This window comes from Pithys albifrons, chromosome 7 (assembly GCF_047495875.1).
Source record: "Pithys albifrons albifrons isolate INPA30051 chromosome 7, PitAlb_v1, whole genome shotgun sequence".
Classification (NCBI taxonomy): domain Eukaryota; kingdom Metazoa; phylum Chordata; class Aves; order Passeriformes; family Thamnophilidae; genus Pithys; species Pithys albifrons.
Window position 1 is genome coordinate 28,930,696 of NC_092464.1, and position 18,075 is coordinate 28,948,770.

At 38.7% G+C, this 18,075-nt stretch overlaps 1 protein-coding gene across 3 annotated transcripts in view; it reads right to left on the reverse strand.

Annotated features, from left to right (window-relative positions):
* Positions 1–18,075, reverse strand: part of ETV1 (ETS variant transcription factor 1) — a 66,789-nt gene that overhangs the window by 22,131 nt on the left and 26,583 nt on the right. For all 3 annotated transcript variants that reach the window (XM_071560823.1, XM_071560824.1, XM_071560825.1), the window contains 3 exons: positions 11,314–11,443; positions 9,281–9,469; positions 4,164–4,411 (listed from right to left, as the gene is read on the reverse strand). In XM_071560823.1, the coding sequence (XP_071416924.1) occupies positions 4,164–4,411; positions 9,281–9,469; positions 11,314–11,443 (567 nt within the window). The remainder of the gene's footprint in view (positions 1–4,163; positions 4,412–9,280; positions 9,470–11,313; positions 11,444–18,075) is intronic.

The window sequence follows — 18,075 nt, forward strand, 5'->3', positions numbered from 1 at the left end:
TGCACAAACTTGATACAATTCTTTTGATGCAAATGAATTATGATACAGACTCTTGCTTCGGCACTGTTGTCTCAAGTGTCCAAGTCAAAACTGCTTGCCGGAGGGAGAGCCATACTGTAAATGGCTTTGCAGGTGGAAGCCCTGCTTAATTTGTTACAGGGGCTGGAAGCTGTATACTTTAATAAGGCAGAAGTTTTCAAGAAAGGAAAAGATAATACAGCTGAATAGTCTGAACAAAGCCCAGTGAGGTTTTCCAAAGTAGCCATGTTGCTTCTGCCAGACTTTTTGGTATTATGCATTTCTTATTTTTACAGTGCCTACACTGAGACCCTAATCTGATGTTCCCATACTTCTTCATCTAGAAATACAAAAAAAGTCCCCAGCAGCTATGCTTTGAACATATGTGGTACGTAATGTTCTTTAAAAATTATCCATGTCTAACTGGGTACCTAAAATGAACAGGTATATATATGTATCTTATGTGTCTCTCTGCCTCTGCTCATCTCTCTTAACAGAGGGGCAGTTTTTCATCCATTCTTATATGTCAACACAAGGCATTTATTGCTTGTGAGGGCTCTAGGAATTAAAGGGATGAGCTATTCAGAAAGCAACACATGGAGGCTAATAATTTTGTCTGTAGAGTTCATTTTTAAGTGATGTGACTAATAAATAACTTGGAAGAAAATTTGGAAGTGACAAGGAGAGAATCCAAATTTTCTAAGATACATTCAACCATGAGGCTACCTTGAAATGAAACTGTGAGAATAGCTCTGCTAATGCCTCTAACCTGCTCAGAAAATATTGAATCTATGCAGATTTCAACTGAGAAATTCCTGGCAATCAGTAAGAAGTATGTGCAAGCAAAAATTCCTCCTCTACTTATCTCTAGCACCATTGTGTGATAAATTTCTGTTTCCAAAGGCATGGTCACAAAAACTTCTCAACCAAAAGAACTATTTCAATTGGGTAAAACAAAATAGAAGGTTTGAAATTAATAATTTAAGATGTCATTTTAAAACTTTATTTTTTAGTATTGATACACTCATTGATAGAGTCATACCTTTGTATATTTGCAAACATACTAAATTACGTAGGAAGGATCAAGCCTCTGAAGGTCCTGCTTGAAAATAAAGCCCAGAATTTATGAGGTGTATCAAATTTGGCCTTTTTGTTTGAGTACCTGAATAAATTACTGAATTCTAGAAGGGCTAACTATACAGCAATGCCCACTTTGAGGCCTTGTAAACAAAGGTCTTGGGAAACCTTTTGGAGTATGTTCATTAATGATGCCAAATCTCAAAGCTCTGTATGTCCTTGGCTGCATCTTTGTGCCTAAAGTTGCTAGACATACTATCAAGTACTAAATATATCCAATTGTCAGCCATGAAAAAAAAAAACCTGTGGCAGAAAATGTCTGATTAAACATATATGATGCACTGTGACTTGTACAATTGTGGATGAAAAGCCTCTACTCTGTTGACATTTTTCTTTTTCCATTATCTCACATTCTGCAGTAGAAATTGCATACCTGCAATTACAATTACAACTAATTGATCTGCCATTTTCCATGTCATAATTAATGTCATGTTTTAATAGAGTTATAATCATTCTATAATAATGTTTCCCATTCACCAGCTTCCCTCAAAGTGTAAGAGAGTAGTGCACAAAAAACAATGAACTTCCATGAGGTTCTTTTTAAAACATCCCAAAAGGAACATCTCAGTGCACTACAATGAGCTTTTTAAATATGTTTCTATATTTTTATCTGAGCTGCAATAAAATACCCTGCAAAAAAGACTTTTCACCCTGGCATTCCTCCTTCCCTGAACATCCATAGGTGAAAAATTATTCAGTGACAAATACATTATGTTTCCTAAGGGGTTACTTAATGTACTCTTAGAAAGGATGGAAAATGATGGTTTCTAGAGAACAGATGGTAACAACACAAAATACCAACAAACCACAGTTGTTGACTGCAATTTATAGAGCATACAGATGTGTCAACTTAAATGCAGTGATTCTTAGGCCAATAAAAATACTTCCTGATACCAACAGATTAATTTTTCATGACCACTGGTTACACACTATTACATTTTTAAAAACTAATCATTCATCTACAAAGGAAACAATAATTTTGCTTGAACATCATTACTATAAAGTGGAATGTTGTTCTTACCGGCACAAAAAAAATTGGCAAGACAGGACTGGACAAAATTTTGTACATCCTTTCAGAATAAAATTTCCTGCCTTTTTCCATAAAGAATCTTGTAAAGAAAGATGAATTCTAGCAGCTAACTTAGACTGAAAAGTAATAGCATGCCATAAAGAGATTCCACTTCTGAGCCAAATATGAAGCATGTTTACAAAAGGGCCTTTTTTTGGCCTTTAATTTAGCAGAACAAGTTACAGGGCTTGTGAAGGTTGCAACCAACTGGCAGTGCCTGAAACTCCAGTCTACCATTTTTTATCCACTGCCACATTAACTACACAGTCTCTCCCATTCCGCTCTGTAAGATTAGAGATACCCAACTGCCAAAGTCACGTATCTCAGGACCTTCATCAATGAATGAGCTGAGTTTTAGATCTGATCCTTGTAATGTGAACTCCTTTTCATCTTGTCTTATATTTAAACTTGAAGAAATATTTTACCCTTAGTCCCTTTCCTAGGGACTGGTTCTTCACTTGTGAAGAACAAGAAAGAAAAAATCATCTCTACTTTCCAAATTCCCCTATTCTAACATTGAGATCAACTCTGTAACAAGCACTTTAATGATATCACAAAATGCCCCACTAAACAGACAATGTTAAGTTAGCTACAGAAAGACAATAAAAACCAGTTCTACACTGTATCAAATTGCAAGACAGTTTGTCATGAGCTACAATTTCAAAGGACATTTCAACTCAGCTGCTGTGTAGACTTTGGGAAATAAACTGCAAAAGCACATAACCAGAGACTGAATCTGCAAGAGAGCCCTGGGGGCACAGCAGCAGCCAGAAGAAGAGGGAGTCAGACTGAAGTCAGAAAGGGCCACCCATTCCCCTTGCCCAACTCAGCAGACGTGTACAAAAGCAACCTATCCTTCTCCAGAAACATCATTGGGACCCACCGAAATTCTTCCCTTTCAACCGTGTGGCATACATGAAGCAGGACAGAGGCAGAAACCAAAGAGGAGCTGCAGAAATCACACTAAAAGTGAGAAACATGTTTTGATTGTATTTTCTTGGCTCCAAACCAATCAACTGTTTACTCCACCTAGCCCAGTCCATGTGTTTTAATCTCTTCATACTACTTTTCCAGCTTGCTTCTCCATGTTACTTGGTACTCACACTAAACTCCTTTTTTGTATCCTTAAATCTCTCTCTCTTTTGCCAAGTTTAATATAAATATTATGTTTAAGTCATGTCAAACATTTACAATGTTATTCCCTTGACTTATTTTTCTATCTTTCTATTGCTTATCTTCTCTATTTTGAACATTGAGAGCAGGCTCTGCTGCCACCTCCTCTATTTTGTACTGTCCGTACAGCAATAAGGCTCCATTCCAGTTGCCCAATAAGCACAATCATAATAAACATTATTAACAGCAACAGCGTATTCTCTACATCAGCAACCTGGCATCACAGATTATGTACCTCCACAAAACACAGCAGTATGTGCAAACAGAGAAGCTGACACCAATTTGGCTGATTCTTCTCCCTCATTGGTTTTATAGCTGTATAAACCGCACTTCAGTGCAGTTACTCCTGATTTAAAGTAACACAAGCAAGAGGAGAGAGAGTCCTCTGTTTCTGGCAGACAAATGAAAGAGCTCGCAAAATGAAACACACAAATTCAGAGGTCAGAGATGAGCTAGTACAGAACAAGTTCCATCTTAAAAAAGCTCAGTTTTGTACTCATGACTTTCTTCCCCAGCTTCTTAATCTGTGCACTTTCTGGACACAGAGTTCTAGAAAATTAAATCCTTTAAAGAGCAAGCAATGGTGGCACAAGTCACACTGTATTATGCAGCAACCTTACTACTTTGCAAGCTATCTCAGACATAATTTGTGAGATTTAAGTATCAAAAAGAGCAAGTTTCAATTCATACAAGCAGAACATGAATAGCACTGTCTGGAACTCATTTATCCCTTTACTATGTAGAACTCAAGGAGATTCTCACCTACCTGAATCATATGCAAAATCCCTAGGTTCCTGTTTAATCATCAGAGGAGGTGGGAAATTTTGACTGGCTGCACTGCCAACCATAGCGTTGTGTTCATAAACTGGATCGTGGTACTCCTGCTTAAAACCTTGAGGTGGGAAAGGGATGTTTGGTTCAGACATCTGGCGCTGATATACTGGACGTCCTTCCCTTGGCATTGCAGGCAAAGGTGGGAAAGAATTGCAAGGTTCAGAGAGCTGGCGGCGAAATCTAGGACACAAGTCAGAGATGTAACGTAAAGGACTCGAGCTACATTCTGTTTCCCAAATGGTCATTATTAGTGGTTGTATCACTTTCTCAGTAACAAAAACTTTGTTTATAGTTATGCCAAGTGCTCCCATCAGGATCACCTGTGTTGTAGAACAGCAACAAGAAAAGAAACAGAATTCCCACCTACTAATACCAGCTCTAAGACCTGTCCCCACCACATCCTCTTTGTTTTCATTATCTTCTCCCAACAGAAGAGGCAAACAGGAAATGCATGAGCTTCAAAACAGTAGACAGTACCATAGTAACACAAAGGGGTGTAGGTAGAGTTCTCTGCTCTTTCACAAGTGTTAGCAACATACTGCTTTCACTCTAATTTATTCTTACCCATTTTACTGTTACACGAAAACCATTCTGACCACAATAAAAACATTTTGAATAGAGTACTGTCTGCTCTAACATTTGGAAACATTCCAGGGTAAAAGTCCACTGTTTTGTCCTCTCAGGGATAGTGCCACGAGAGACCTATCTGTGTAAGGCTGGCACTCCACTCCAGCTGTAATGGGATGGGAATGTCAGCAGCCCACTAGAAGGAGAGGGTACATATTTTTGCTAAAAGAAACAATGCTTAAGAAAGAGTGTCGATCTGCTGGAAGGCAGGAGGGCTCTGTAGAGGGATCTGGATAGACTTGACAGATGAGCTGATTCCAATGGGATGAAGTTCAATAAGGCCAAACGCCGGGTCCTGCACTTTGGCCACAACAACCCCCTGCAGCGCTACAGGCTGGGCACAGAGTGGCTGGAGAGCAGCCAGGCAGAAAGGAACCTTGGAGTACTAATTGACAGGAAGCTCAACATGAGCCAACAGTGTGCCCAGGTGGCCAAGAAGGCCAATGGGATCCTGTCCTGTATCAAAAATAGCGTGGCCAGCAGGACCAGGGAAGTGATCCTTCCCCTGTACTCTGCATTGGTGAGGCCACACCTTGAGTGCTGTGTTCAGTTCTGGGCCCCTCAGTTCAGAAAGGATATTGAGGTGCTGGAGCAGGTCCAGAGAAGAGCTACAAGGCTGGTGAAGGGACTGGAGCATAGGTCCTATGGGGAGAGGCTGAGGGAGCTGGGGTTGTTTAGCCTGGAGAAGAGGAGGCTCAGAGGTGACCTCATCACTGTCTATAACTACCTGAAGGGAAGTTATAGCCAGGTGGGGGTTGGTCTCTTCTCCCAGGCACTCAGCAATAGGACAAGGGGGCACGGGCTTAAGCTCTGCCAGGGGAAATTTAAGTTGGATATCAGAAAAACATTCTTTACAGAGAGAGTAATCAGGCATTGGAATGGGCTGCCCAGAGAGGTGGTGGATTCACCATCCCTGGAGATTTTTAAACTGAGATTGGACATGGCACTGAGTGCCATGATCTGGTAAATGGAGTGGAGTTGGACCAAGGGTTGGACTTGATGATCTCGAAGGTCTTTTCCAACCCAATCGATTCTATGATTCTATGAAATAACCTCCTGCCTTAACTTTTTCCCTTAGTCATTTCTGCATGAAGTCAGGAATACATACAAGCCACACTGCCATTCGCTACTCCCAAATGCTCTTCAGGAGGCATAAAATCAGAGAATTCAGTTTTAAATGACATTGATTTACATGCAATGCTAATAAAGAACCTATGCTTGTTGTTTCTTCCCTAAAACCTACATAACCTGACCTAAAAGTCCTAAATGTAATTACTTGGACCTCTGCAGGTCCAGAAGCATACAGAAGAATGCAAGGACGCTATTTTCTCCACCATGCCCTGATCAACAGCACAAAGTCTTCCTTTATCTCCTTCAGATTTATCACAGTAGTTAACTACCATGGTAATAATATTGTGTCTGTGCTAATCAACAGCAGATGTAACATTCTTGCAATAAACTACTTACTAGTCCTGTTATCACTTATAAACAAGATACACTTTTTTTCATAAAAAGGGGAAAAAATGTAACCTGTGTCTTTCTCTGGAAGCTTCTCACTGACACACTCAAAAAAATGAAGACCTAATCTAGTAATTCATGAGTTTCCTGTACTTTGAACCTAAATCAACTTTTGCTCATGCAAGCAAAACCAGACTTCTAGAAAAACTATGTGAGTGACGAACAATGAATGCAGGGTCTTCATTGCAAAAGCAATACAGCTCTTGGCTATCAATTCATAGGTAGTACATATTTCTAAAACAATTTAAACTCTACTACAATCTGTCAGAATACTGCTCTAACTTGGCCTGATAAATATTTACTATCATAGTTTAATTACAAGTACTGTGGAAACTGGAGACAGAAACTACTACAATGTAGTAGTGGAGACAAAATTAATTTTCTTAATGCTGCTATAAATACTATCGCTTTTGCAGTAGAAAGAGTACTGCACTGTAACACTGGGTTTTGCAATTCCACCTACACCTGCAGAAAATAAACTTAGAAACTCAAATGTATTACGAAACAGTTAGGCTGACTGGCACTGCATTCATTTCCCTCTTTTCCTTTTTTCATTAGCCAAAAAAAGAAGCAGAAATTATCATTAAGAACTGTCAAGGAGTGAATCAGAAAATTGCAACTTGAAGATAAAATAAGAAACAGGCTCACTCACAAAGCCTCAAAGGAAGTTAATATTACTTGTTGTACTGGAAGCTTTGTATGGAATCAAGCCATTTGTTTATACAAGTGGATTTGTTTCCTGTTGGTACTTGTTAGGACCACTTATCGTTCATGCCCTGTGTGAAGATGTATGGGCTGTATGTACCAGATACCAATGCCATCTTATGCCACCAGTACTTGTTCCAAAGGAATGTACCCTGAGTTATAGATTCACATATGAACCCACAGAGATAAGTTATTTGTTGAAATGACATTTTCTAAATACACTCATTGTAGTAGCATATCACCTTGTAAATCAGGAAATTTGAACTTCACCAAAATATGAAGTACACATTTGCTTCAAACACAAGATTCAGAATAAATAAGAAAATGGGAGAAAATATCTTCTATTACAACTACACTTTTAAAAGGGAGAAAAATGAGATTCTTTTTTTGCTTGAGTCAGCAGTTTTGGACTTCACTAGACAACATGATGATCTATTACAGAAGGGAAGCATGAGTGCAAAATGCCCCAAAGAACATGAATATCAAAGACTGGGGGAGAGAAAGCAGAAATCATTTAAAGAGCCTACAAAGCTTGTGCAGGGTAAGTGTTACGGGCATAGACTAAACTAAGGTGCACACAAATCTCTCTAAGTACTCAAATGAGGACTGACATACAGGTTCAGTACTCTCTTTACAAACTACTTTAAAACAAAAGATTTTTGTCATCTGAAAAATCTTACTACTGCTCTCTGCACATAACCTATTCGGCTTCTGGAGATTTCAGTCTCCTGACAGCTTGACTGACTCTGGTGTGTATATACAGGAACACATTTTTCCACCATCCTGTAATCAAAACTGCTGCCTGGCTTCACTAGGGGCCTGCGTGGTTAGACCACAGTCCACAGCCAGAGAGAAGATGGTGAAGTGTTTCTTTGCTGCCAGAAGGACTTCTAGAGAACCTTGGGTGGTACTTAAAGCTAGCCCAGCAGAGCACAGAACAGCAATATTAACCTTAGCAACCTCCTTCAGAAGGGATCTTTTCAAATATCTGGAGATAACAACCCTTATTAGAGCAGACGTATGCAAATCACACTCCCAACATTTTCTCTTCATGTCTTTCTTAATTTGATAAAGTTTAAGGGGTAAATTGAGTTTATGAACACATATATATGTATCTTTACACACCATTGGAATTTTAAATGTTCAAGAGCAATCATACAACAGAGCAGACAAAAACAGGATCATGCAATATGGGTTAGGATAAATTGTATCCAAAAACAAGGGTTTGGACTCAAAAAACAGTCCTTTATCACTTGCTATAAACAAGATACACTTGAAAAAAAAAAGAAAAAGGAGAAAGTAACCTGTATCTTTCTCTGGAAGCTTCACACTTTCATGCAGAAAAACAAACACAATCATTCTTGAGCTTCCTGTACTTTGAATCTGAACCAACTTTGGTTCATACACGCAACAGCAGACTTTTCAGAAGCCACTAAGCATATATGTAGCAAAACTGAGCTAAGAAAGGTAACTGTTTGAGGATTTCTAACATATCAAAACAAAACGGGGTGACTTAAGGACAGTTTAAGCTTTAATTCTAGTCTCTAGATCTTGTGGCTTTTATTCAGATTAATGTTATTTAAGCACAGTTTATGTTGGCATTTTAGTTTGTTTGAAACGCTGCATTACAAAAGGGTTTGGAAAAATGGCCCACCCTTCCAAACAACATTCTGAAGCAGGAACCCTGTAACATGGCCACTTATCTTTCATATAGGTGAACTGCTTAGCAAGAGGCCAGATACTTATAGCCAGGAAAATGCTTGTGAGTGACTTCATCACCTGGTAGGGCTTTGTGAGTGACTTCATCACCTGGTAGGGCTTTCTGGCCTCAAGTGAATCAGAGAACCATAGAACAGGGCAGGTTGGAAGGGACATTGAAAGAACATCTGGTCCAACCTTTTGTGGGAAAGGGAGCCCAGATGAAATTAGCCAGCAACTATAATCATCCTCACAACACAGAAGCAGCAGGTCATTAAAATTCTGTCACTGCCAATATGAATTCCTACAGTAGTGCACCAAGCCAGGTGCCAGCCTTTCATAAAACCCACATATTTCCGACACTGTGAAGCTTGCTATTTTTCACCTTGGTCCCTCAACCTAAAAGGGAATAGTTGTGAGCAGGAAGCCAGTACTATCCTCTGTAAGAGATTTATATAAAGGATCCTTCTGCATGGGTCCCTCACATCTTTCATGTTTTACCTGTGGTCCATAGGAAAGCTGTTGTCTTGAATGGACTGGGATGGAGGGAGATGGGTAGGGAAAACTCGGTCAGGTTTAGGAGTCTGAGATGAGTTTGGAGAGGCATGGTGCAGTGGTGACACAGGAGTGCTGGATGGCGTCGGTGGGTTGGAGGGCCTCATTCCCACTTGTGGTTTCTGATCATAGGCACTATTAGTAAGGCAAGGGAAAAGCTAGTCAGGTTACTTCTTCTGAAGAAAGAAAAAAAAAAACAACATAGCATCTATATCCAGAAAATATCACCCCAAGTGTCACATTTATAAGCTTTTTATTATAGCTAACTTATTAACAAGTTTGGGGCAGAGGAGTTCTCTACACTGAGAAGAGCACAGAACAAATCATGCTAGAGGCAAGTGTTTCGACACAGCATTTTCTTCTCTGGGGCATAGAAATGTATTTTTAAAGGACACAGTCTTACAATGACATTCTAACAGGAGGTATACAAAATACATAAAAGTAGAAGCACCTGGACTAGAGCACAAAGAGCTGGCACTGTCTGTCAAGACTCCTTTTTTTTAAAGCTTGTACAAACTACAAAATGAGACAGTAAAACAATACAGCTAGAGGGAAGGGATTTGACCTAGAAAAACAATGGTATGTTGGCTTAGCTACCCACACTAGGATGTCAGCAGCCTCTACCAACAGGGTTTTTTTACTCCTCTCTCTCAACAACAAAGTGCTGGTCCTAAAAATACATAGATCCTGTTTTCAAAGGTGTCGCAAATCAGGAAAGGACTTGAGAATACTTTGATCATCCCTTTTTCCAAACAGGAAAAATGCAGACACTAAGCATATAGCAAGCACAAGCTTGCATCATTTCCTATGTCAGGTTCCCTAGCACCCATCAAATCCATCCATGGAATACTTTGAATTTGAAACCAAATTACAACTTTATGACTACTACTTTATGAAAGGTACCAGTCATCTTCTTTTTTTTCCCTCTTCATGTCCAAAATGTTAAACGCTTTAAGTGCTAACAGTTTTGGTAGCACATTTACGAGAATAAAAATTCACAAGATAGGTAAAAGTTTCTAAAATAGACTGAAATGTCACTAAGAAATCTTTCGCTGCTGACACTAAAGGAAGGAGTGACATGTAAATGCAACCAAAAGAAAGTCAATAAAGTCCACCACCCACAATTAAAAAAAGCTTTTATTATCATGCCTGTAAAAAGACAATTTGCTTTTGAATAAATACCAAATATGCATAGCCTAATGAAACACTGTTCCAAATTGTGTGTGTGGCTCAGCTTCGCGAACGAAGATTTGGGAAGGGCTCTCCCCACGTAGGTGTGCCCTTCCAGCCTGCGCAGTGCATTTTAGGTGAGGCTCAGCGTGCGCAGAACTGGCTCCACTGTTTAAGTCCTGAGGTTCATCTGCCACGGCCGAGCGAGCTTGGACGGTGACAGTGAAGTCCTCAGGACTAGAACCTACAGGATCCGGCATTTCCCAGGAGGTCTCCCATCCAAGTACAAGGCTGACCCTGCTTAGCTTCTGAGCTCTGACGGGATCGGATGTCAGGGAGGCATTTAACTGCCATTCCAAGTTGTAATCACTCACAAATATACATATACAACATCTGCAAAACTTAACTAATACCTAATGTGTTGCTCAGACCTGCCAATCTCTTGCTGGTTACACAGATCTCTCTTTCCTAAGGTGTGTAATGCATTTTGAAAGTACTTGCACAAAACAACACACTTCTTCCTTCTATTTCATGCTTGCACCCTGGGTTTTTAAGCTCTGGCCATCTCCTGTGGAGGACGAATGGAGAATATGCATTTTGATGAAAAACACTACTTTAAAATGATTATGTGTTTGATACAACTGTAAACAAATCCATCAGTGTTCATCAGCTAAATGCATTATCTCATTAGTCTGTTATCTGCTGAAGAGGTAACTTTTGTAAGATCTCTATTATGGTTTTATTACTCTTTAGTCATTCCTCATTTAAAACAGCAGTTCTCACTGCAAACATGCTCCTGATTGCTTTACCTGACATTGTACAGGCACTTTTCCCCATAACTGAACTTAAATGGCTGCTCTTGACTGCAAGCAGAGCCAAGTTCCGAACATGGGCTATGGGGTTCCTTCTTGATTTTCACAGAGAGACCATGAAAAGCCACTGGAAAGAGAAAAAAAGTGTAATTAAAACCCAAGTACAATATTAACAATTAGCTTTCTCAAGTAAGCTAGACACTCTTAATTAAACACATGATTAATTAAACCATTGTAATGCTAAAAACAGTATAGGAAATTAACATTTCAAATATTTCTTTGGGTGTCAGCTGAAAAATAGACACCAGAGATGCTCTGCATTGGCTATTTGTTTAATAGAATGATGGCCAGCATCCCATCTCATTAGCAGGAAAATAACAGCCCACTTATATTTGGCTTAACTACTGTAAATGTTGTCAGAGGCAAAATACTTCTCAGGCACCAAATGTTCCTAAGTAATACCAGTGAGGTAGCTTTTAGCTGTAAATGCAATAGTAGTTCACTTCAAAGAGTGCCACACAAATGACTACAAAATAAATTCTCATAATCAGCCTGAAGTATATGATCAGTTATTTTTTTTGTCCCACAGAATGTTTTAAAATTTGCAGTGAAACTCCTGAAAGTGGACAATTACATGTGCTTTTAATTATAAGTAACATCAGAGATTCAGAAGAAATGGCTTCAGTAATTTTTCTTGAAAATATACAATGTAAAATCCTGGCTTTACCAAAGTAAATAGTAAATGTGATATAGACACAAACTGGAAAAAAAATCATACTTTTAAAAGCTAAAAAACACTCAGAGGAGGTGTGACAAAAATGCCGCATTAACTAGAAGCACAAGTTGGTCTGTATCAAGAAAAAGGCCAAAGGTAAAGAGGAGGTTAACCAGCAAATTAGTTTAAGTCAGAAAACTTCCCTTATCTCATATCCAACCTTAACCAAAATTAAAGCGGAAGAAAATTCAAAGTTCATCTGACACTGACAAACCTAAGTGGTGAGGAGGACAAAGGACTAAAAGACAAGTATGTAACAGTTTGAAAACACACCTGTCAAGTTTTAAATGAAATGAGGCTGTAAATAGATTTTTGAACTCTCAGATGCCTAGAATTCAGAGATCAATTTTATCACTGATTTTTGATGTTGTCACCAAAACACCATAGTTTGAACATCACATTCTAACCTGACACAGACATTGTGTCTCCGTGAAAATCCACATCCACGCAGCATTTCCTGTTAGAGAATTTCAGCACAAAATCATGTCATTATTATATATCATCAAGTAGCATCTTGCCCCTTCTCTTGCAGCTGAAGTTAGGAAAGACAATTTGTTACAGACTATGTATTTCCTGATACCAATGCACCTGCACACACATGCCTGTGTCTGGCAGGGGGGATGAATGAAACACTGTATGAGAAGTGAGGATCAGAACCAATACTCTGGCACCTGTAAGATCTGGATTCCAGACTCGTGCCATGGGTTTTCTCATGGTTGGGCAACGTTCACAGAACTCTTTCACAAATAGATCTCCTGTACGGTATTACATGGCAGCTTCTACTACTGCCTTTGAGCTATCTGCAACATAACATTATGTTATTTTGACACGTATTTTCACAAAAACTCTCAAGAATTATCTCTAAAGCTGCTATTCAACTACTATATTCAGTGGATAGTAGTTATGTGGAAAGATTAGAAAGGAGAAGCAGACATTGAAACAGCTACACAAACGCATACACACAGCACAGTAACTTAAGAAACAGAGATGAGAAGTGGTGAACAACATGCAACACAAAAAGCATTCTCCTTGAATAACACTGTCTGAACTAGCACTAAAATAAAAACAGTACATGGAGTTCTTGAAAAAAGGCTTTCAAATTAAATAATATGGCAAAATTCAGTCCAATCGGCTTTCCGCTGTAATCACAAAGCAGGCTGACATCCAGTAGTATGTTTCAGGATGTTGCTAGTGAACTTTTACTGCGCACCTTCCTTTGCACATCTTGGTCAAATAACGCATGCCACACATTTAATGCATATGATGGGCCCCACAACTCTGGGACAGTGGCAATGACACAAAGGTAGGCAATCTCTTTCACTTGAATCAGAGAATTAAAACACAACTGCAGCAAGACTACTTTTTAAGGCCAGTATCGCGTATTTGCACAAAGGCCACATGCTGCTCTCTATTTTCTTTTTTTTAATTTTTATTTTGCTACTTCCTCAGAGTTAATCTGTTATGAAAAATTACTTCCCTTATTTATTTTTAAATAACGGGAGTATAGAGACTCCCACACCACAGCCCTGTGCGGAGAACTGGCTGGATATTTCATCACAGCGCTGAGAGCCTGAACGTCTGCTAACAGGCAGTTTTCCAGCTCACTGGCACAGGCACAAGTGAAAGCAGCACATTCATTTTGTGCAATTTGCTTTACCTTCCCACATGGAGTTGGTGCATGTAAAAGGCTGTTAAGTACTAAATTATTCCTTATCAAATCACTATCATCTGGAGTCATGATCAACACTAATTAAATTACTTTCACTGAACACGGCTCCAGCCTGCTGCCTCCACTGCGAGGTACATTTTATTTTGCTTACTGTACAGTCCTAGCAAGGTACAGGGCACAGTGCTAGAAGGCATCTGTGCTGTAGTTTTAATTAAAGTCAACCTCACCTTCCTCCCAGCTTTATAAGTGAGGGTAAAGTGTATCAAATCAAGTAGGTTAACACCTTCATTTCATTTAGTTAAAGCATTACAGTCCAAAGTCATTTTATATTAGATCTTTATCTTAACTATGGCCAGAAAGATAATGTAGCTGTAAAATTTAAAGCCTTCCTCAGGCAGTCCCCTGCCACAGTCACCATCCCAAGCTTTATCAGTAACTCCTTAAGTGCACACTCTTAGAGGCAAAAAGGAAAAAAGCCTGATAAAAATACTTACTCCATTTTCGGGGTCTTTCTTGAAGGCTGCTTACCCTTTCAAACAGTATCTTAAGTGTGGTTGAAGATGACAACTTATTCCAACAATAAAATTTCAAACTCTCAAAGCAGTTCACCTATCATCACTGAAACCCTCCACCTGTCACTGTTCATTCTAGTGTGACACTCATTTTATAGTACACCTATTAAAGCAGATTTTAAACATACACCGTTTTGCTAAACTGGATTTTGTATTATGTTTTCAATCTGCTTTCTTTAGAGAAGAACAGTGTTGCTTAGTTATACAATCTAATTTTAGTGCAGCCTACCAAGCTACCAACACATTCAAATTAACAAAATGACATTTTAAACAACCACTTCTTTATTCCTGATGGCGAATTCATTTTACTTGACCTCAGAATGCAACCTCAACCGTATTAAAGTATAGGGCACTCTGCCTTAATAATGATGTTATTAAGAAGTAACCAAGAGCCAAGATTTCTTCCTCAGTGATTAATTACAGATAACTATTTCCAAACTTGAAAGGCAAACAATCTTACAACTTGTATTTAGATGAATAGCTTCAACACCTCATCTCAGCTACTGGGGAAAGTTAGGCTTATCACTATCAGAAGGACTCAATCCACAGACCCTGTCCAGAGCTTCTCTGAAGCCAAAACACAAATATAAGGCAAGCAGAAGGACTGCCACCATCTGTAGCATCTTGATGAAGGTGTAACACATTACTGTACGCATGTTGTCTGTGCATAAATATATCTATCTATATCTGCAGAGTAAAAGGTCTTTCATATTATACATAATGTGCTGTTGTACAGATCTATATTTTATACAAAGCAATAATTACTTCATCATGATGTAAACTTACACAGAATGTGAAAAAACACAGGGTGCAACCTACTACTCACCCTTCCTTTAGCAGTGGTGTTCTCCTTTGCTATGTCAACAGCCTAATCCCCAAACGTTTTGTTCATAACAACACCCAGTCTAAGACTCAAATGAAGAATAATTTTACTAAGAACTCTGAAATTAAAGCAGGAATCTGTTTGTCTCAGAGGAGTCTGATATGTGTACTTTCTAGCCTGAGAAACAACAAATGTACCCCTTCTGTACAGATAGAAATGAGTATTTTACATGAAACTGCAAGCCATTTCTCCTTTCAAAAGTTGTAACTTTTGAACTTCAGATTCCTGCCCAGAACACAAAATAAAATCTGATTTTATTTTCTGAAGAAGAAGAATGAATTTAAACATATTTTAAAAAGCCATGAAGTATTACTGATAATTCAATGACATTGGCTAATGGTAGGCAGTGTTGACTTGACTGACCGAAGCGCCAAAAATGTCCTATTATCAATACTTACAGGTAAACAGCATTTACTATATGGTATAAAATCAATTGACAGCAGTTGATTTTATACCACACCTTGCTCATGCTACTGAACTCTGATATCTCCTAAGTAATATTACGTTCACATATATGAGGTTGAGGACTTTGGGTACCTGCAGAGAAAAGAAAGTAACTGGGAAGTCACAGTAAGTCATAGCCTAAACATGCTGTTTCTGAAATGCTTTTCACATTTATTCTCAAATCACCTTCTAAACCCAAGTTTGTAAATAAACTCACTCATTTTTATCATCGACTGGCATGTTACTATATAATTTAAGTTTTGAGACATTTTTTGAACACATTTGAATATAGGCGATTTGATTTTCTCAACAGCAAGATGAAAAGCCAGGAGATATAAAAATACTTAAGCAAATACCACTATAGCTCCAGGTGCTAGACTGATTGAGGTGACCCAACATAGTACTTAGTAAAATTTCAAAAGCAGGAAAATAAGGCCCCTGCACTGATAAAACCAACATTGTCACACTTTAAATCTCTCTCTCAATACACACAGAAATGCAGCAGGCACTTCAGATACATCAGTCTCTCCAAGATTCTTTTCCAGTACATTTACCTCTGCCAAGCCCTCCCCTTCCCCCAATGCACAAAAATCCATTACTAAAGGGTCTAATCTCAGCTATCAGCACAGAGTGCCTTTTATGGAGCCATTAAACCATTTCTCTTGTTTACAGTGCCTGAAGAAAGATGTGAATTATGTCTGTGACAAAACAGGCGATAACATTTCTAAACTGCTATCAAAATGCAAACTGAAACACACTTAAGGACAGGGACCGTAATTCGTGTTTTTGCCATTTTCCTCACTCCCTCTAACTTAACAGCACTCACCTGATGATTCAACCAAATTATTTACGCTGTAAGTACAACAGGTAGGCATTAATAAGAAAAAAATATACTTTCAAACGAACAGTTTATTGAGTGGTTCATCAAGGAGTGTAAAATGCTAGTTACCTCTTTGGTGATAGTAATGACCCAGGCGCTCTTGTCAGTAGACTCTCTCAAAAAACCGAAACACAACATTGTGGGTTCATATGAGGACTTAAATGCTCTATTTTTGCAACACTTACTTATATGCGTATTTGTGTATCTGATGCAATGAGCTATGAAACTAAATACCTTTTAGATAACCTTCTAGGTGGAAATGCCAGGCTTTACATCTATTTTTGAAGACATTTCAAAAATGTGCATCTGACGTATGAAACAATAGCCATCTGTATTTATTATTTATTTCTAGATGATTATTATTTGAGTTTTAGACCTTTGTAGGCAGCTGCACTATGAATTTCAACAACTATTTAATAGGTATCTGATTGAAGACATCAGAATGCCAAAGTAGGCTGCTCTTTCCATTTAATTCCACTGTACATTATAACGAAAAATTTTACTAGTAACTTTGACATGCTCAGAAAAAATTAGCAGAAGCAGGTACTTGACGCAGCTGACCATTTGTTCATATTCTGGAGGTTATTGCAGCTGAATTGGCATACAGCCTAGTATATTAACAAAACCTGAAATAAAAACATCAAGCTGGAGATGAAGAGAAGGTAACAGATGAAGAGAGATAATAGGATGGTAAGATAGTAAAGCTGATAACCAAGTTTCTTTAGCTAAACTGTTCCCAGTGACTTGGATTAAAAGCCTACACATACAGATGGACTATAACAGCTAAAGACAGAAGTAAGGATACTGCAGGCATAGTGCAAGCATGAATGGCTGAGGCAGGATCTGCAATTCTTTTCACTGTAGAGAATCTCTTGCCTGGACAACTGCAAAAAACCTTTTGTTTCTGACCACTGCCAACAGCTGCAAAAATGAGCAAGACTTGAAGACTGTGAAGTGATTTAGAAGTGGCTGAACAGATTACATCTACACAGACTTCACCAAGTTCGTCAACCATTTGATCTATCAAAGTCAGCTCTATCAGATCTTAGCTGATCACCAGTCAACTGGATTTCATTTAGGTCCTGCTCTCTGCCAGGTATCCGAAGAAGCTGGTGACAAATTGAACATCTGACACATAGATATGTATCATCACTGTGGTTTCACAGACTATTCTGGCAGTTTATATAAAAACTAACACAGACAAGAGACCTGAGCTTTCATTACCTAACAAATGAAAGCTGCTAGAAAGGGAAGGGGGACCAGGAAGGGGGGGCATCTTAGTATCCCTGTCAAGTACCTTTGTGAAGAAGTGCATGACCTTTATATCATTCTCCACTAGAACTCCTTCAAGATGCAGAATTCAACCCTAAGGACAACTGGTCGACATCTAGACTCACCAAGTGGTGACCATCCACCTGAAACAGTGTGTGTTTGGGTATCTGTGTGTGTGCAGACAGAGCCAAATGAAAGTAAGCATACTGAATGTCCAAGCATGCCTCTGCAACAATACATTATGTTGGTCAAAATATGTGTAAT